Source organism: Bos indicus, chromosome 16 (genome assembly GCF_029378745.1).
Source record: "Bos indicus isolate NIAB-ARS_2022 breed Sahiwal x Tharparkar chromosome 16, NIAB-ARS_B.indTharparkar_mat_pri_1.0, whole genome shotgun sequence".
Taxonomy (NCBI): domain Eukaryota; kingdom Metazoa; phylum Chordata; class Mammalia; order Artiodactyla; family Bovidae; genus Bos; species Bos indicus.
Window position 1 is genome coordinate 3,927,126 of NC_091775.1, and position 20,759 is coordinate 3,947,884.

At 48.1% G+C, this 20,759-nt stretch overlaps 1 protein-coding gene across 1 annotated transcript; it reads right to left on the minus strand.

Moving 5' to 3' along the window:
• Positions 1-262: 262 nt before the first annotated feature.
• AVPR1B (arginine vasopressin receptor 1B) lies at positions 263-10,806 on the minus strand. The gene is made up of 2 exons (XM_019976062.2): positions 9,373-10,806; positions 263-5,120 (listed from the first exon to the last, which is right to left on the minus strand). Exons 1-2 carry the CDS (start codon positions 10,310-10,312, stop codon positions 4,792-4,794), a joined length of 1,269 nt encoding a protein of 422 aa, XP_019831621.2. The 5' UTR covers positions 10,313-10,806; the 3' UTR covers positions 263-4,791.
• Between the last annotated feature and the right edge of the window lie 9,953 nt (positions 10,807-20,759).

Below are 20,759 nucleotides of genomic sequence, written 5' to 3' on the forward strand. Positions count from 1 at the left end.
GCATTAGAGCTGGGAAGACTCCCTGCAGGCCCCTGTGGGTCATTTTCTGGGTCAGACTCACTTTTAGCTCCACACTGCCATCGTGTGGTCCCAGGGCAAATCCCAGGTGACTTGTCTTCTTTCCCTTTCAAGTGGGTGAGGGGCACCGGGAAGGTGGCTCACCACACCTCGACATTTCCCCTGGCCCTGCTCTGCTCAAAGCTATCACAATTTTATTTTAGCTCACATATCTTGTTGTCATTGCCCGTAGGAAGCAAAGAAATTTGCTGGTTATCAAGCAGTTTTATTGGCCAGTTTCAACCACATCTTTGGGCTCTGGACTCAAGAGTGAGTTGCTATGGCCTAGACAGAAGCTATAGCTCCTCAGTAGATAGGAATACTTATTTACATACAAAACACAAAGTCATCTAGAAAATTACTGACATAGATCAAACAGCATAGAAAGCCATTCTGAGAAATGCCCACAGTCAAGCAATTAACCTCCTCCTGCCATGTTCAACCCTGCCCACCCCATAGTACCCTGCCCCGCTCCCCCACCACAGCCCTCTACTTCCACATGGGCTCACAGGACTGAAGCACAGTAATTCACAGAGTCCACAGGACGGCATAAACAATTCACAAAGGTGCTCAGCCCAGGGACAGTACAGCTCAATTTATCCTGAGTGAGCTGTCAGAGAGCGCCGAAGAATTGATGCTTTTGAACTGTGGTGCTGGAGAAGACTCTTGAGGGTCTCTTGGACTGCAAGGAGGTCAAACCTGTAAATCCTAAAGAAAGTCAGTCCTGAATATTCATTGGAAGGACTGATGCTGAAGCTGAAACTCCAATACTTTAGCCACCTTGGAAAAGACCCTGATCCTGGGAGGGATTGAGGGCAGGAGAAGGGGACGACAGAGGATGAGATGGTTGGATGGCGTCACCGACTTGATGGCCATTAGTTTGAGCAAGCTCTTGGAGATGGTGAGGGACAGGGAGGCCTGGCGTGCTGCAGTCCATGGGGTCACAAAGAGTCAGACATGACTTAGAGACTGAACAACAGAGAGCATGGGACCTCCTTCTTGCTTCTCATGGTGACCCACCTTCCTCCACCCTACCCAAGACCCTACTGCTGTCTCCAAATGCTTAGGAGAGCTTCCTACACAGACTGCAAAAGACATCAACCATAGATCCAGACATCATCCTGCCATTTCCTTCAGGAGCCTCCTGGAATAGACTCCTGAGGCTCCCAGCCTGGTGTCCAGCTGTTCCCCATTGGCCTCATCACAGAATAGCACCAGGTTTCTGGAAAATATCAAGTGCAGCCTTTCCATGGGAGAAAGAGTGAGGGTCTCAAAGCCACCATCACAAGTAAATCCCCCTTGTGTAAAGGAAATCTGGAAATATAATAGTGGGATTATTTGCTACTCCTTGCTATAGAAGGACCTCCCTGGTGGCTCAGATGGTAAAGCGTCTGCCTACAATGTGGGAGACCCAAATTTGATCCCTGGGTCAGGAAGATCCCCTGGAGAAGGAAATGGCAACCTACTCCAGTACTCTTGCCTGGAAAATCCCATGGATGGAGGAACCTGGTGGGCTACAGTCCATGGGGTCACAAAGAGTCGGACACAACAGAGTGACTTCACAAGCAAGCAAGCTACAGAAAGCACATGGCATGGGAGGGGCTCTGGCCAACCTTGATTCCGGGTCTCTTCTCTCCTCTCTACTATAGAGTCTCAGGTCCAGTGCCCTGGAAGCCACCCACTGGATGGGATCCAGAGCCAGGCCACCATCCTCTATAGCATCAGAAGAATGTTGTACAGTCTACAGCCTCACAAATGCCTCCCACAAGGCAGACGTTGTTACTTCTGTTTAATAAATGAGGTGCCGCTTGCTCAGAGACATTAGATAACTTGCCCAAGTTCATACAGGTAGAAAAGAGGTGAGACTGGGACTCAAAACCAGGTTTGGGTTACAAGGCCAGTATCCCTTCTACCTCCCAGATGTCGTGATGAGCAAAGATTTACTTACTATCTACTGTGGCACTAGGGTCAGAAACTGTGGTCTGAGGTGAGGGAGGCTAATGTAAACAGAGGAAGGAGCAACTTCAAAAGCTCAGGCTGGCGTGTGAGGTTCATAAGCCCAGCTCCATCAGGACAGATGGGCTGGGAAGAAGCAGATGGATGTCAAGGGCTGACATGAGCAATAGCTGCAGTGAAGAGAGATAGTGGGTTCCCACATCTGCCCAGAGCCTTGATCCCATTAGGGCCTGCATCCCAGTTTCCAGTTCTCTAGTGTTGAAAGGCTGGGATGCTTTGCTCACTCATGACACTCAGCTTAGTTCTTTTCTCTTAAGGAGAGCTAAGGAGACTTCTTAGAGCTAAGTGGCCTCTTAAAGAAGTGTATCCCCAAAGCCACAGTCACCCCTCAAACCTTCCCTAGGAGTGGAGGGCAGAGAGTGACTCTGTTCCCTAGTGCTGCTCTCAGGCGCTCTTAATTAGATTAGCAATCAATCCCCACAGTAGTATAGTTTCATGGGTTTACAAACTGCCTACATACCCACAGTCCTATTTGACCCTCATAACAAAGAGAGCTTCCTTGGTAGCTCAGCTGGTAAAGAATCTGCCTGCAATGCAGGAGACTCCAGTTCGATCCCTGTGTCAGGAAGTTCCCCTGGAGAGGGATAGGCTACCCACTCCAGTATTCTTGAGCTTCTCTGGTGGCTCAGATGGTAAAGAATATGCCTGCAATGCAGGAGACCTGGGTTCAACTCCTGGGTTGAGAAGATCCCCTGGAGGAGGGCATGGCAACCCACTCCAGTATTCTGGCCTGGAGAATCCCATGGACAGAGGACTGCGGGCTACAGTCCATGGGGTCACAAAGAGTCAGACAGGACTGAGTAATTAAGCACACAGTGAAGAGAGCAAGGTCACTGGTGGCATCGTGGTGGTAGAACCAGGGCCTGACTTCAGCTGATGCTTTTCCCACCATCAAGACCATCACTTAGATTAGAACCAGAATCGTGGAGAGGAGGTTATTCCAAGGTATAAATGCCACTGGAGATAATGAGGAGCAGGACAAAGTCCCAACTTCCACCGGCCAGGCTCTCTTGGCATTAGCATCATGTAACTGCTGGCAATTGACGCTTTTGAACTGTGGTGTTGGAGAAGACTCTTGAGAGTCCCTTGGACTGTAAGGAGATCCAACCAGTCCATCCTAAAGGAAATCAGTCCTGAATATTCATTGGAAGGACTGATGCTGAAGCTGAAACTCCAATACTTTGGCCACCTGATGCGAAGAACTGATTCATTGGAAAAGACCCTGATGCTGGGAAAGATTGAGGGCAGGAGGAGAAGGGGATGACAGAGGATAAGACAGTTGGATGGCATCACCAACTTGATGGACATGAGTTTGAGCAAGCTCCAGGAATTGGTGATGGACAAGGAGGCCTGGCGTGCTGCAGTCCATGGGCCACAAAAAGCCGCACACAACTGAGCGACTGAGCTGAACCGCTGGCAAAGGTGAATGGTACGGCCGCGGCAGGACCCAAAGCCACCAAAACCGAGTCAAACAGCGTAAATGTCACTATCACGAAGATCCAACAATCCTTCTAGAGCTTATGGGTAGGAAGTCCTCAGTGTTTCTCCAGTCTTGCGAGTCATGAAAAGTTTGAGCTGGGAAAGACCTTGAAGAGCATCTCTATTCTGCAGGCAAGGAGCTGAGGTCCAGAGAGGGAGATAAGTTCCCAAGGTCGTACAGATACCACCAGGCAGAGCTGGCATCCCCATCCGGGCTCCTGACTTGATCGTGGCAAGCATGTGATTTGTGTGGAAGCTCTGAAGAGCCTCAAACAAATCCAGAGCCACGACTAAGTCATGCTTTCTCAAAGGATGTCCCCTCCATGCAGCCCAAGAGGCAGGAGCCACGTGGACCCCGTGAAGGGAGGGGGATGTGCAACCAATCCCTGCTGCTCCCAAGACTTCCTCCCACTCAGAATTTGGTGACCATTTTCATCTCCATCTCTCCTCACTCATTCTTCCCACATTCAACCCAGTGGGCCATTCCACTGAAAATATGCAGTACTTTGCCTTGTCACCCATCCTAACTATAAATGAGGGTATTTGGGAGCAGATAAGCAGCATTTGCAGAGTTTTTACCAGTTACCAAGCGCTGTGCTACCCCTCATCTCCCTTCGGTAGACAGGTGAGTATAGCAGGCGAAGCCCCCACACCTGTTCACTTCTCTTCATTAAGCACGCCTCTCTCAAAGCCCCCTCCCACACACACCCATCTCAGGATTCAAATACAGTCCTCCTTGCAGTTATTCACTCCTTCCCTCTCCTGGCTGAACTGGGATGCACTCATCAGATTAGGGTGGGACAAACAAGATAAGATACCAGCCTTTGAATCCCTGCTGCCTGTGGACCCTCAGGCAGGAGAGCCCAGATCTGCAGCACCACATCTATCACACACTTGGTCCCCAGACATGCTGTGAACACAGCAGGATCAAGGAAGCAGACAGTCTTAGTCTCCCTGTTTCCCAGCACGTGAAGTTGGGTGGGCAGCTATGACACCAAAGACAGGAGCGGCCTTTCTGGCCTCCTCACCCTGCCTCAAGCTGAGTCAAAGGGCATAAATGTCATTGTCATGAAAATCCAACAATTCTTCTAGGGCCTATTGGTTAGGGTGTCCTTAGAGAACGCTTCTCCAATCTTGCAAAGTCGTGAAAGGTTCTAACTGTAGAAGACCATGGAGAGTATCAGGCTGGGCAGTGCTGAGATGGGCAGAGATCCTCCACCAGACTCTGGGGAGTGCTCCTTAAAAGATGCTGGTTTCAGTGGCAGCATCACCCTCCACCTGCTCTGCGCCCCGCAGGGAGTCTTTGGGCCCTGGCCTCCTGCTGAGTCCGGGGCTGAGGCCGCGGGCAGGCGGGCCACTGGAGCGGGTCAGCAGGGTGGCATGGCGGCTGGACAGACTGCCGTTGGAGAGCCGCCTGCGCATCCTGGGCCCAGGGCCTCCGCAGCAGGCCAGACGGCGCAGGGCATGCAACCACAGGTGGCTGTTGAAGCCCATGTAGATCCAGGGGTTGCAGCAGCTGCTGAGGTTGCCCAAAAGCATGGAGATGGTGAAAGCCACATTGGTCGAATCTGCCAAGGGAGAAGCACAAGGATTTCAGAGCTGGAAGGGACCTGGGAGAGAGTCCGCTCCCTACAGAACAGAGGAGGAAGTTGAATCCCAAGGAGGACCACGTGGGGTTCTATAATCAGAAAGGATCACAGCTGGGACTCAAACCTGGGACTCCTGACTCCAGGGTTTTCCCTCACTGATTTATTTATTGATTGATTTTGTGCCACAGGGTGATGACAGGAGCCGAGGCTTGCTCTAAGCTGACTTTAGAGACACAGACATAGTCAGCGACAGGAGCAGCCCAAATTGGATCACTATCTTTGTTCTGAAATCCGGAATCGTGTATCCCCTGAGGCAATTTCTATAAAACCTGCAGGAAAAATAACCATGATTCCAGCCAAGTTTGGGCACACTACATTCCCACTTAGGTCATAGATACGGGGACACACTGCCCTCTGAGTTCTGTGCTCCTTGAGCCCTTTGGGTCTGTCCCAGTCATTCTGTCATTCAGTTATTGCCCGTGTGAGTATTGACCGTGCTGGGGACCTGGTAGCCTATCAGTGGAGCCTGACAGCCTAGAGGTCCCATGAAGCCATCTCCAACTGTGCAGCTTCTAGGTACAGGGCATCCAGGCATCTCGTTCCTGGCCAGTGCTGTTCTCTCTTGTCAGAAATTACATCCAGAGAATGTCCCTTCTGCAGGGAAAACTACTTTCTCTCCTGGACAGTCAAAATGCGAGCCTTCAAAGACTCTGATAAAATTCCTTACAGATGTAATACTCTTTCGGAAAACTAAATGAAACTTCTCATGCCAAGAGGAAAGCTGCTGAGATGGGCCCCAGCCTCCTGCCAGATGCACCATGGCTAAGCTACGGCACGGGCTGCACACTGAGTTGCCCAGCTCTTTGGTGGAGGCTGTAGAATCACTGAGTGCCATGGCAGAGCTGGAAGGAATTAAGGGTTATGGCCCAGACCTGATCCTAGGTCTTCCCTCTTTAAAGCAGCAATTCTGCACCCTGCCACCATTTCAACCAATGAACTCAAAGGCAGAGCTCAAGTGCCTGCTCTGTAAAGTGTCGTGAAAGCTTCCGATATGCTGGGTCCTTGGGTGCTCTCCAGTGTGGTACTTGGCAGCCCAAGAGAAGGGAAGATACCGGGTCAGGATATTTGAGAGAAGGCATGAATCAGAGTTGGGAAGCACAGAAGTGAGAGCAAGGAGGGAGCACTTGTAAGCAGAGCGGGGGACCAGCCTCAGCAACAAACCCAGGCTCCTGCAGCATGAAGGCGTCTGGCCTGCACCCCAGTTAACTGAATACCCAGGGGCTGCAGACATTTGAGAAGTTGCTTTGGCTAAGGGGTGTATTCATCCCATCTGCTCCATCAGTATATGTATAGTGCCTAGACTAGGCCAGAGACTAAGGGTTTCCACAGGTTTCTTCACTTGAGAAGCATCTGTTTGAACTGGCGCCCCCGAGCCAGGGCCAGGTAGGGGCTCGAGACGCGCCTGGAGCCCTGGAGTCTTCAGAGGCTCCAGCTCAGTCCTGGAGGGCAGACCTGCTGCAGACCGGCCTGGCAGAAGCTCCACTGACGGTAGGAGGTAGAGATAAGCGCAAGGAGACAGCTTCCTGCCAAAGACTCGGGGACGAGCGGCCAGGAGGCCAGCATGCTGTGGAGGGAAGCTGGATGTACTGGAAAGCAAGTTTAAAGTAGTGAATGTCTGCTCAACTCAGAGTCCTCGAAGGGCTTCCGGTTTTCTGAGGGACACTTCGTTCCTGTACTGCTTACTCGGAGAGGCCCTTGATAAGTGATAAATCATTTATATATGGGTCTGAGGGACAGGATGATGATGGTGGTGACTAGAGGAGGCAAGCAAGAAAGCTTCTCGTAGGTTCCTTGATAAAGGGCAAACGGCCTTCTCATCCCTGGTGTCACCAGCTCAGCTATGATTGTTGGGAATAAGACAACAATAAAAGCCTGGATAAAGTTTGACCTAAGAAGACCTTGATTTGATTCTTGGCTCCATCTCTTACTAGAAGTGGCACCTTGGACCAGTTGTTTCACCTCTCTGAAGCTCAGATTACTTAGATGTCAAGGGGAGAAGGTCACCCCTAAGTAGCACAAGGCCTAAATGTGCTTGGCACATAGAAAGCCTTCCTTCCTTCTATTCTGTCCTTGACTAGAGGTGGGGGCGGTCCCTGGAGCAGGTTAGGGGTAATATTGCTTAAAGGGTAATTTTATAAATAGCCTCTGGTCCACACTAGTGTCCGAAAGGTGGTTAAGAAGGGGTACAATGGGACTGTTACAATTCAGTATTGCTGAACTCTCTCTTTTTTTTTTAGGTTTTAAAAAATTATTTTTAATTGAAGGACAATTGCTTTACAATATTGTGTTGGTTTCTGCCATACATCAACATGAATCTTGCTGAACTGTCTTGCAGAGTTGTGTTAATGTCATGAGCAACCTTCCCCTTACTTCATCTTTCCAGAAAAGATGCTTGGCTTGAGCCTGTTTGGCTTGAGCATGCCCTAGGATGAGCAGGTTGAGATTAGAAACAATAGCACAGGGAAGGGGGGTCACCCTAAGAGCTGGTAGGAAGTGGTAGTCTGGGTCTGCTGGTCAGTGAGTCCTCAGGAAGCTTCCAGAGCAAACTGCACAGGGCGTCCCTGGGGCAGTCATGTGCTGCACCCATCATACACTCCGAGCTGCGCATGAAGAGTCTGCTGTACCAGAGAGCAGTCACCCTGACAGGTGACCACACACTTGTCCCCACCCTCATGTTCCTAGGGGAGCAGGAAAAGATGTCTTTGAATACCACTCACCAGCATTTGGGCTGCCCAGAAACAGCACTTACCTTTCTCAGGACAAGCTCACCCCCAAATGGCCTCACCCCCAGTTGGCAGTATCTGAAACTTAGGCTGCCATCTATCTCACTCCAAAAAATGACCAGAAACAGGCCTCCCAGAACACAGTCGTCTTGGAAGGTCCCACTTTGTTTTTTACATAGGAGGAAGGCCCTTCTCTTCATCACTTCCAGAGCTAGAATTTGGAAAGTGGGGGCATGGAGTTGAGGAAAGAAACGAGGAGATTCCAGGCCTAGGTTCTATCCTCACTTTGCCACTTCCTAGCTGTGTGGCCTTGGGCAGGTCAGGTAGCCTCTCTGAGCCTCTGCTTTCTCATTAACAAGACAAAAGGGTTGATCTTGGAATTTCAGGGTTGTGCCCCAGGGCTAATTAATTGAAAATGGCTGTTGAAAAGGAGTTCAAAGTCTTGTTCAGGTGCAGAGGGGGAAGAATGCTGAGAGACACACTTCAAGGGCCACAAACTGCCATCTGGACCAAATCATTTGAAAATCCCTTTCAAACAGTCTAGCAAACTGTCAGTTGCTTGGCCAAATCTACTCATGGTCATATCTTCATTAGGGCCAAATAGTATTTTAAAATGCTTAAATTAGTTGGCAAAGTTGTAGAATTACGGAAATTTCACATTAAAGGTACTCACATGGCATGTTTTGACTGGATGGGAGTTACAGCTATCCCTTTTCACACTGGGACAGGCACCATCTTTAATGCTGCACCTATTTGTTACCTGCCTGACCGTGGCAGCCTCTGTGCTGTGCTGCTGTGCTAAGTCACTTCAGTCGTGTCCGACTCTGTACAACCCTATGGACTGTAGCCCACCAGGCTCCTCTGTCCATGGGATTTTCCAAGCCAGAATACTGGAGCGAGTTACCATGCCCTTCTCCAGGGGATCTTCCCGACCCAAGCATCGAACCGGCGTCTCTTAAGTCTTCTCCATTGGCAGACGGGTTCTTTACCACTAGCACCACCTGGGAAGGAGGCTGAGATGGTAAAAACTCTGCCTGCAATGCAGGAGACACGGGTTCAACCCCTGGGTCGGGAAGACCCCCTGGAGAAGGAAATGGCAACCTGCTCCAGTAGTCTGGCCTGGAGAATCCCAAGGACAGAGGAGCCTGGTGGGCTACAGTCTGTGGGGTCACAAAGAGTCAGACACGACTGAGTGAGTAACACGCACATAATACTGAATGAGATCTTCAAACAGCTTTGAAGGCATTGATAGAAACCATTCAAAATGAATGCATACTAGAACTGTCCCTTTTCACACCAGAACACCATTTTTAACTGCTTCACCCATTTGCTACCTGCCTGGCCCCGGGAGCCACTATGGCCCTGTCCTAATACCCTCCTTCTCTCTTTTCTGCATTTTTCCACCTCCTGCTCCTGCCTCTACCTTCCCAACCAGACCACACACTTGCCTTCATCGGGGGCATTCTCATCCCACACAGACCACATCTGGACACTGAAGAAAGGCGCCCAGCAGGCGATATAGGCCAGCACAATGACGAAGGTCATCTTCACAGTTCGGATCTTGGCCCGTGAGATGGCGCTGACGCTGCTAACCCGGGACGGCAGCCCCCGCGGGGCTGCCACCGGCCCACGAGCGGAGGGCCTGTTCCCAGTGCCCCAGCTCCCTCCTTCAGCCTGCCCAGCCTCCGTCTTGACTTTGAGGTTCCTGCAGATCTCGTGGCAGATGAGGCCATAGCAGGCTGTGAGCATGGCCACTGGCAGGATGAAGATGGCCAGGGTGGTCCAGGTGATGTAGGCCCGTGGCCCCCAAGGGAAGCGGAAGTCTGCCCAGCAGTCCAGCACTCCAGAGCCCTGGATCACCTCTCGTATGGAAAAAATGAAGACTTGAGGGAGGCTGAGGACTGCCGCCAGAAGCCAGGGCGCTGCGATGAGCGGGTAGGTGGACCGGCTGGGCTGCTGGAGGCTGCGCAGGGGGTGACAGACGGCCAGGTAGCGGTCCAGCGTCATGGCCAGCAGCATGTAGGTGGAGGCAAACATGCTCAGCACCTGCAGGTACTTGACGGCCCGGCAGAGCGGGTCGGGGCCCCGGAAGCGGTAGGTGATGTCCCACAGCAGCTGGGGCAGCACCTGGAAGAGCGCCACGCCCAGGTCGGTCAGGGCCAGGTGCAGCACGAACACCTGCATGCGGGAGCGCTTGCGGACCGGCTGCCCCACCGTCAGGAGCACCGTCAGGTTGCCCCCTGTCGCCAGCGCCAGGACAGTGGCCAGGACGCCGATCTCCACCTTGGCCAGCTCCTCATCCCGGCCCAGCCAGGGTGTGGTGGCGTTGGCAGCAGAGAGGGTGCTCCCCGGGGTAGGAGCAGCCGTCCACGGAGGCCTGGAATCCATGGTGGAAGTTTGCTGGGAGAAAAACGCGCGAGGAGGCGGGGATGGACGCAGAGTGTGAGCGCAAATAGAGAGGCCGGAGGAATGAGACGGAGTGGACAGGAGGAGGTTAAAGATGGAAGAAAGGGGAAGGGTGGGATGACCAGAAGGAGGCTGAGACTGTGTGGCAGGAGTTAAGAGGGCAGGGATGGAGAGGATGAGGTAAGGAAGAAGATGCTGAGCCCAGAGAGGGGAGGGGGAACCCAGGAGCGAAGGGAAGCAAGCGTCAGGGAGCCGAGGAGGCAGGAAGGGCAGAATGGGCCAGGCTGTGCAAGGCGAGCCTTCTGGAAGGGTAAGAAGGCTGGGGGAGCTGGCACCACTCCCCAATGCACCTCAAATCTACTTTCTCAAAACTTTCCTGGAAGCGGGAAGCGGGTGCCCCTAAACCTGTTTGCAGGAGCGCTCCTGGGCAGAGGAATCGCTGGAAAACGCCGCTGAGCCCATACGCCCCGGCTGGCGGCTCTGCTCCAGCAGGCTTTATGCGCTCGCATCCGAGAGCAGCGGCCCCTGCGCGCCGCGTGGCTCCTGCCGGGGAGGGCGGAGTGACACCCATAAGCGACCAACCGCGGGGCCCAGAGAAGCTGGCTGGGTGGGGATTCGAGGGAGGGCCCGGGAGGAGGGACAGAGGGGCAGGTGGACCCCGGACAGACAGGGAGCCAGAGAAGCGGACGGCGTGACGAGCGCTCAGCGGCCGGCGGGGCCCGCGGACAGACAATCTCCCCTTGGCTCGCGCCTGGAACCGTCGGACTGTCTCCCGAGACCGGTGCGCGCCCAGCGGATGGGTGGTGGGCGCCCACCTACCGGGCACCCCGAGGCCGGCGGCCCTGGGGGGGGGTGTCCCTGTCCCCTAGGTAGTCCCCCAAGGGTGACCAGGTGGGCGAGGCAGCGCCCCAGACGGAGCCCTGGGCCGTCGGCGGTGTCGTCTGACTGCAGGCTTGTGTGGAAACTTGGAGCCTTAAAGGCGGGAAGAAAATAAAGGCGAAGCTGTGGGTGGAGAGGAGGCAGCGGCGGAGAGAGCGCAGTGGGACGAGTCGGTGCTGGGGTCAAGGGGAGGGCTTTCCTGAGTCTTTCATCAGCGGTCACCTCAAGGCAGTTAACCACTCTGGGAGGTAGAAAACGGAGGTGGTGGAAGTTACAGGATTCGCTCTAGAAAATCACAGAACTAGTGAAGCAGTGGAGGCAGGACTAGACCCAGTGCTTTTCCCAGAGCGGCCTTTGCTAACATCCGTGAGAGGCATGGGTGCAAATAAAAATAAACCACCAGGGCCCAGAGGAAGCTTACAGTGCGGTGGTACTGGGCGTGGACTCCAGAGCAGAAGTTCCTTAGGAGTGACAACAGCATCCTCCGCTACTCTCAGAAAGGCCAGGGCCCATCATCATACCAGAGGTGCTCTTGTCTTGCCTTTTAATCAAACCAGACCCTCCTTTATAGTGTCATCCGTCCACCCATGTATCCAATTAAGGTCCCTTCTTGACTCGCCTCCATCCTACACAGCCTGCACATTCATCTCCAGCTCATCCTTCATGGTTCAAACACTCACCATTTCTCACCTAAAATATATTAGCATCTTCCTTTTGTGCTGTGCAGCCCAAACCCTAACTTCGCAGATTTTGTTCTTTGTGAATAATCTTTTTTTTAAGTCTTTCTGCGGGATCATTCCCATTTTCAGGTAAACTCTGCTGCTGCTGCTGCTGCTAAGTCGCTTCAGTCGTGTCCGACTCTGTGCGACCCCGTGGACAGCAGCCCACCAGGCTCCCCCGTCCCTGGGATTCTCCAGGCAAGAACACTGGAGTGGGTTGCCATTTCCTTCTCCAATGCATGAAAGTGAAAAGTGAAAGTGAAGTCTCTCAGTCATGTCATGACTCTTAGTGACCCCATGGACTGTAGCCTACCAGGCTCCTCCATCCATAGGATTTTCCAGGCGAGAGTACTGGAGTGGGTTGCATTACAAAACATATACATAACCCACCTCAGACAGTAGACCCTCACCTCCAGCTGTTACAATCTCTTCCCTTTGACAGCGAGACTCAAAAGGGCTGTTTGTCTCCATCTTCTTACTCCTATTCATTTCTCAATGTATTCATTTAAAATTATATATAGTTAAACATATGATATCAAACCATAGGTACCATTCTGGAACTTGCTTTTTAAAATCTGCCCATGGTAATACATAGATCTAGCTTATTCAGTTTCTCATGCACACTATTGAAGTATGTGAATATAATGCATTTTGTTTATTCATAATTTTAGGTTATTTTCAGCTTTTTTAGCTATTTAATTTTTAATGCTACAATGAACATTCTTTATATACGTGTCCTTATATTCATGTGTGAGAATTTCTCTCAGGTGTACATACAGATATATATGCTTGATTTAAGTATTATTGGACCATACAGTGTATGAATTTTCAATTAGATAGATCCATATCTTAAATTTTGTCTCTAAATGTGTTGTGCCGATTTAGTCTCCCACCAGTTGCATTTGAGTTTTCCACCATCGTCACAGTCAGACTTTTAATTTTCACCAATTTGATAGATATGAAATAGCATCTCATGTTGCTTGTATTTTCTATTTCTCTGACTATTAATTATTTTGAGTATCTTGCCATGTGTTTATTTGTTGTTTGGACTTTTGTGAGTTGTTTATATCATCTGCACAATTTTTGATCAGATGGTTTTTCTTATCAGTTTGTAGGAAATCTCTATATGAATCTTCTATGTATTCTGATACATTGCATATCTTCTCTAATTTATCACTTATCTTTTGTTTATGGGATCATCTGTTACAAAGAAAGTTTAAATTTTAATGAAATCAGTATTTTCTTTTATCATTTCTGCTTTTTGTGACTTGTGTTCCCTATCTCAAGAACAGAGAGGTCCCGTATTTTTTCCTAACCCATTTAACATTTGGTTTTCATCTTCTAGGTCTTAATCCATTTAGAATTTATTTTGTGTGTGTGTGAGATAAGAATCAACTTCCCTTTTTCCCCACGTGACAAATCAGTCCTCAGTTTACTGAGTACTCCATTCCTGCTGTCACCTGAATAATACATTAAGCTTCAAAATCTGTATACGGTGCTATTTCTGGGGTCTCTGGTCTGTTCCATTGTTTTATTTTTTATCCCTGTTCTATTATTTCACTGTTTTATGTTCTAAAGCTTTATAATAAATCTTTAGAACATAATAAACTTTAATGTATAGGGAAAAAGCCAACAAGCCTCCATCTTGTTCTTATTTTCAAACCATTTTGGAAATTATGAGGTTAGGTATCAGTTTGTCTAGTACCACAAAAATTTCTGTTGAGTTTTCATTTGAAAGCATGGAATTTGGAGACTATTTTGGGGGAGAATTGACATATTTATAATTTTATTCAGATCTATTTTATGTCCTCCAATAATATTTAATAATTGTCTTCATAAATGGCTTCCCACAGAGGAGCCTGGCAGGTTACAGTCCTTGGGACCACAAAGAGCCGGACACGACTAAGCAACTGATCAGCAGGCACTTTTTCATGGGTTTACTCCCATGTACCTAGTAATAATTTCTGTTGCCACTCTACATAGAATTTTGTCCTATCATATTTTCTAATAACTATTATTTGTCAGTTATTGCCAGTATTTGGGAGTAATATTGATTTTTTTTTAACTTGCTCTTAAATTTAGCCATTTGCTGCACACCCTTTTATTAGTAAATCATTTTGGACTATCTATGCTTATAACGTTCTCTTTAAACAGGAATCTTTTTTTGTCTTTCATTCCAATTCTGTTTAACTCTTATTTCTTTTCCTTGTCTTAATATAATAGCTAAGACTCCACTACAATGTTGAATAGCAGACAACATTGATTTCTGATTTTGGTGAAAATGCTTCTAAAGTTTCATCATTAAATATCATACTTAAGGTAGGTCCTCTTCACTTTGTAATTTTAAAAATATCCTCATTTTTTTTACATGCACATAGTTTAAAGATTTTATTTTCTTGGGCTCCAAAATCACCGAGGATAGTGGCTACAGCCATGAGATACCAAAAAGTGATTGCTCCTTGGAAGGAAAGCTATGACAAATCTGCTGCTGGTGCTGCTGCTAAGTTGCTTCAGTCATGTCCGACTCTTAGTGACCCCATGGACTGCAGCCTACCAGGCTCCTCCGTCCATGGGATTTTCCAGGCAACAGTATTGGAGTGGGGTGCCATTGCCTTCTCAAATGACAAATCTAGACAGCATATTAAAAAGCAGAATTATTACTTTGCCAACAGAGGTCTGTCTAGTCAAAGCTATGGTTTTTCCAGTGGTCATGTATGGATGTGACAGTTGGACTATAAAGAAAGCTGAGCTCCAAAGAACTGATGATTTTGAACTGTGGAGTTAGAGAAGACTCGAGAGTCTCTTGGACAGCAATGAGATCAAACCAGTCAATCCTAAAGGAGATCAGTCCTGAATATTCACTGGAAGGGCTGATGCAGAAGCTGAAGCTCCAATACTTTGGCCACCTAATGTGAAGAGCTGACTCATTGGAAAATACCCTGATTCTGGGAAAGATTGAAGGCAAAAAGAGAAGGGGGCAGCAGAGGATGAGATGGTTAGAGAGCATTACTGACTCAAAGGACATGAATCTGATCAAACTCTGGGAGATAATGGAGGATAGAAGCACCTGCAGTGCTGCAGTTCATGGGGTTGCAAAGAGGATGCCGTGACTTAGTAACTGACAACAGCAGCTCTCTCTCTATATATATTGCTCTTTGCCGTGCTGTGGAGGAAGGCATGGCAACCCACTCCAGTATTCTTGCCTGGAGAATCCCCATGGACAGAGGAGCCTCCACCAGGCTATAGTCCATGGGGTCTCAAAGAGTCAGACATGACTGAGCGACTAAGCTCAGCAATCTTCCAATAGAGTAATGGGAATAGTGAGTCTCCATCTGAGGCTGACTTTGTATGAATTGAAAGTTGAATCTGTAAGGAGTAATAAAGATTGATAAAGTCTCTCACTCAAAATATTTAAAAATTTAAGAAAGACCTGGTTCATCCTCAAATGATTTAATCTAATCCTTTACAAAAGGATTTGCTTCCATGGATTTGAATGTTGGCTACTGCGTTATAACTAGTAGACGAAGATGCAGAGAATCACAATTGAAATTCTTAGGTGCCACTTCAAGTAAAGAAGAAAGAAGTGTTCTGTTTTCATATGTTCAACTTGAACATAATATTTTCAGAAATAGATCTACAATGGAAAATAAAATTTATTTGTATACTTATCAATAACTCTTCTGTTAATAATCTTCCATTTTGTCCAGAATGGTGAACTCCAAATTCTTCCCACATTATTATTGGCCAGTGAAGAATGGAGAATGTGTGTTCCTCTTGTATCACACTAAGACCTGGGCGGAAGAAAGTAGATAAGGGTATTTTCCTCCTTAGCCTCTGGGTGCCTAGCATGCAGAGGCGTCTTCTTGGTTGGGACTCAGAATACCCTTAGCATGCTGAGTTACTTGCCAGAGCTGGCACTTCAGAGAGATGCTTGGTTCCTTGTCTTCACACTCGTCATCCACCAGGCACTGGCCTTTCTGCTTCCCTGGGTAACCCTTGATTCACTGTCCCATGAGTGTCTAGATGGAGGAAGCAGTCTGGGAAAGATGGGCATTATGGGGACTAATGGACCTTTATAGGCTTGTTGTAGCCACTGTCTTCTGTTAAGTTGGTTTAACCCTGAGACTGATGGACACCCAGTGGGTAAAATAAGTTGGTATAGAGAATGGGAGAGGCATCTGAACAGGTGTTGAACTCAGGGACTCTCCAAAAGCTTCCAGTTCCTCTCACCACAAAACATCTTGAAAAGTCCTAGAATGTAGGAGTTGAAAGGGACTTACACCTTAGTTCAGACCAAGAGACTTAGGAGTGATGGAAAGGAACTCAGAGACCATCAAATCCCATTCTCTCCTTGTCCAGAAGTAAGTCCAGCCTGAAAGCCTGAGTGAGGTTCTCAACACCTCACGGATATCAAAATTGAGAGCCTGGCCAAGTCTGTCCGTGTGCTCTTTGCCCCATCACTCCCTCAGGACAGTGATTCTCACCTTGACTGTACATGCGACCTCCTGACAAATTGTAAAATGTCGAGGCCTCACCCACAGACGGAGAATGCAATGGCAACCCACTCCAGTGTTCTTGCCTGGAGAATTCCAGGGACGGGGGAGCCTGGTGGGCTACCATCTATGGAGTTGCACAGTCAGACACGACTGAAGCGACTTAGCAGCAGCAGCAGCAGCAGCCACAGAAATTCTATTTGGATCCACTGCTAAAGGGCAAATGCTTTAGCACTCAAGCTGATAACACACTGCTTGACCCATACTGGAAGGCCAGTAAGTTTTTGTTGAATGTTAATTCAGAATTTAATGAGCACAAACAAATAAATGGATTATCCCCAGCAGGTAAGGTTTTATTTTATTTCTCAACTTAATTGTAGACATTTAAAAATATTCACTGAAGTAGAGAGACTACTGTAATTATTTTTACAGTATATAATTTACCTTTAGAGGTTTTCTGAAGAGTAGATCAGAGAAGTGACTAATCCTGCAGAGAATTCTGACACCTCCACAGGGCCAGGGTTGAGTTACCTGTATGTAGTATGTTTGGGAACCTCTCAGACCATACCCCCTGAATATGTAGCTGTGAGAGATGCAAATGGGGGGACCCAGTGCCCAGGCATCCTGGCAACTAGAAACATAGCAAGCAGCTAAAATCGGGAGGCCTTTTATACAATATGCATATTTTGCAAGCCTGACCCTAGAGCAGTCCTCAGCTCCAAGCAGGTGAAGCAGAATTAGTGCTAGACACTGTCACAGGGGCTAGGGCTGTCTCCCAGAGGTATTCAGCTCTCTGGGGTGGCTTTTTAGAACAGGAAGTGATTCTTTTATGTTCAGATAACACCGCCTTTGACACCTATGAGGGGACGGTTGAAACTTTCCCCATTAATTATCATCAGTTCATGAGAAAGTCTTGGTTTTGGTTACAAGCTCATTGTGGCTATCAGAACTCTTAAATAAATTTCTTTGAAGTTTAAAGAAATGAAAGCAGTGACTCACTGAGGATAAAATACACAGCATATCTTTCTAGTTTCCCAGTAAGCTGGTCCCCAGCCAACTTAGTGGTCTTGGCTGTTTGAGGTTAGGAGCCCTGGAAAGGGGGGCCTGGGGTGGGGCACAGCTGCTGAGCTCATGAGATCAGGAAGGTGGGGGACAGCTGCTAAATCCTGCTTTTTCCTCTAGTGCTCCCCACACCCCCAGGGAAGTAGAGTCTTGGCATTAAGTAGGCCCACGTACATCCCCTGCCCAACCTCTGTTCAGCTATTCAGGAGGAGGGCGGTTTGCTTTCAGCACCTTTAAAGCCTGCTGTCGGGATCTCTGTGCCTCTTTTCCTTTACTTCTTGCCCCATCCTCCCTTCACATTTCCAAGCACTCATGCTGTGCCCGGCAGCCCAGGGAGCCCCACGGCAAGTTTTCCTGCCCAGGTTGGGTAGGCGGATGGGTAAGTGACAGCCCATGTTAGAGATATACCGCCCTATTTCTCTTCTCATCCACACTTACCTATTCAGTGACCTACTAACAGAGGGCAGTGGCAGGGAGCTCATTAATCTATATTGTTAGTGCATACAAGTAAGTAGCGTGAAATGGTCAGGGCATCTATTATTCATCCCTGGTGATAACAATATCCCCAGTTCTTACCATAGCTCTTGGTAGATCAGATCAGTCGCTCAGTCGTGTCCGACTCCTTGCGATCCCATGAATCCCAGCACACCAGGCCTCCCTGTCCATCACCAACTCCTGGAGTTCACTCAGACTCATGTCCATCGAGTCAGTGATGCCATCCAGCCATCTCATCCTCTGTCGTCCCCTTCTCCTCTTGCCCCCAATCCCTCCCAGCATCAGAGTCTTTTCCAATGAGTCAACTCTTCACATGAGGTGGCCAAACTACTGGAGTTTCAGCTTTTGCATCATTCCTTCCAAAGAAATCCCAGGGCTGATCTCCTTTAGAATGGACTGGTTGGATCTCCTTGCAGTCCAAGGGACTCTCAAGAGTCTTCTCCAACACCACAGTTCAAAAGCATCAATTCTTCGGTGCTCAGCCTTCTTCACAGTCCAACTTTCACATCCATACATGACAACAGGAAAAACCATAGCCTTGACTAGACAAACCTTTGTTGGTAAAGTAATGTCTCTGCTTTTGAATATGCTATCTAGGTTGGTCATAACTTTCCTTCCAAGGAGTAAGCGTCTTTTAATTTCATGGCTGCAGTCACCATCTGCAGTGATTTTGGAGCCCCGAAAAATAAAGTCTAACACTGTTTCCACTGTTTCCCCATCTATTTCCCATGAAGTGATGGGACCGGATGCCATGATCTTCGTTTTCTGAATGTTGAGCTTTAAGCCAACTTTTTCACTCTCCTCTTTCACCTTCATCAAGAGGCTTTTTAGTTCCTCTTCACTTTCTGCCATAAGGGTGGTGTCATCTGCATATCTGAGGTGATTGATATTTCTCCCGGCAATCTTGATTCCAGCTTGTGTTTCTTCCAGTCCAGCGTTTCTCATGATGTACTCTGCATATAAGTTAAATAAGCAGGTGACAATATACAGCCTTGACGTACTCCTTTTCCTATTTGGAACCAGTCTGTTTTTTCATGTCCAGTTCTAGCTGTTGCTTCCTGACCTGCATACAAATTTCTCAAGAGGCAGATCAGGTGGTCTGGTATTCACATCTCTTTCACAATTTTCCACAGTTTATTGTGATCCACACAGTCAAAGGCTTTGGCATAGTCAATAGAGCAGAAATAGATGTTTTTCTGGAATTCTCTTGCTTTTTCCATGATCCAGCGGATGTTGGCAATTTGATTTCTGGGTCCTCTGCCTTTTCTAAAACCAGCTTGAACATCTGGAAGTTCACGGTTCACATATTGCTGAAGCCTGGCTTGGAGAATTTTGAGCATTACTTTACTAGCGTGTGAGATGAGTGCAATAGTGCAGTAGTTTGAGCATTCTTTGGCATACCTTTCTTTGGGATTGGAATGAAAACTGACCTTTTCTAGTCCTGTGACCACTGCTGAGTTTTCCAAATTTGCTGGCATATTGAGTGCAGCACTTTCACAGCATCATCTTTCAGGATTTGGAATAGCTCAACTGGAATTCCATCACCTCCACTAGCTTTGTTCGTAGTGATGCTTTCCAAGGCCCACTTGACTTCACATTCCAGGATGTCTGGCTCTAGGTCAGTGATCACACCATCATGATTATCTGGGTCGTGAAGATCTTTTTTGTACAGTTCTTCTGTGTATTCTTGCTATCTCTTCTTAATATCTTCTGCTTCTGTTAGGTCCATACCATTTCTGTCCTTTATTGAGCCCGTCTTTGCATGAAATGTTCCTTTGGTATCTCTGATTTTCTTGAAGAGACCTCTAGTCTTTCCCATTCTGTTGTTTTCCTCTATTTCTTTGCATCGATCACTGAAGGCTTTCTTATCTCTTCTTGCTATTCTTTGGAACTCTGCATTCAGATGTTTATATCTTTCCTTTTCTCCTTTGCTTTTGGCTTCTCTTCTTTTCACAGCTATTTGTAAGGCCTCCCCAGACAGCCATTTTGCTTTTTTGCATTTCTTTTCCATGGGGATGGTCTTGATCCCTGTCTCCTGTACAATGTCACGAACCTCATTCCATAGTTCATCAAGCACTCTATCTATCAGATCTAGGCCCTTAAATCTATTTCTCACTTCCACTGTATAATCATAAGGGATTTGATTTAGGTCATACCTGAATGGTCTAGTGGTTTTCCCTACTTTCCTCAATCTAAGTCTGAATTTGGCAATAAGGAGTTCATGATCTGAGCCACAGTCAGCTCCTGGTCTTGTTCTTGCTGACTGTATAGAGCTTCTCCATCTTTGGCTGCAAAGAATATAATCAATCTGACTTCGGTGTTGACCATCTGGTGATGTCCATGTATAGAGTCTTCTCTTGTGTTGTTGGAAGAGGGTGTTTGCTATGACCAGTGCATTTTCTTGGCAAAACTCTATTAGTCTTTGCCCTGCTTCATTCTGTATTCCAAGGCCAAATTTGCCTGGAATACAGCAATTCTTGGTACATAGTGGGTGCTCAATAAATGTTTATTGGAAAGATGGATGAAAGAAATGGAAAAATCACTAGACCTAAAGCCAGACCCACATTCTCCTCTTGGTACTGTTCATAACTCAGTGTGTCTTTGATTGTTGGGGGCCAGAGTGAGGCACTTGGCCCGTGGCAAAGGTCATGAGGAAGGAGGCTCGACATACACAAAGGCGGGATTGAGCCTCAGGAGTCCCCCTGGAAATCCTCGAGCATCTACCCCCATAACCAGAGCCTGCCTGCTTTACTACTTTGTGCTCCCACCTACACCTCTGAC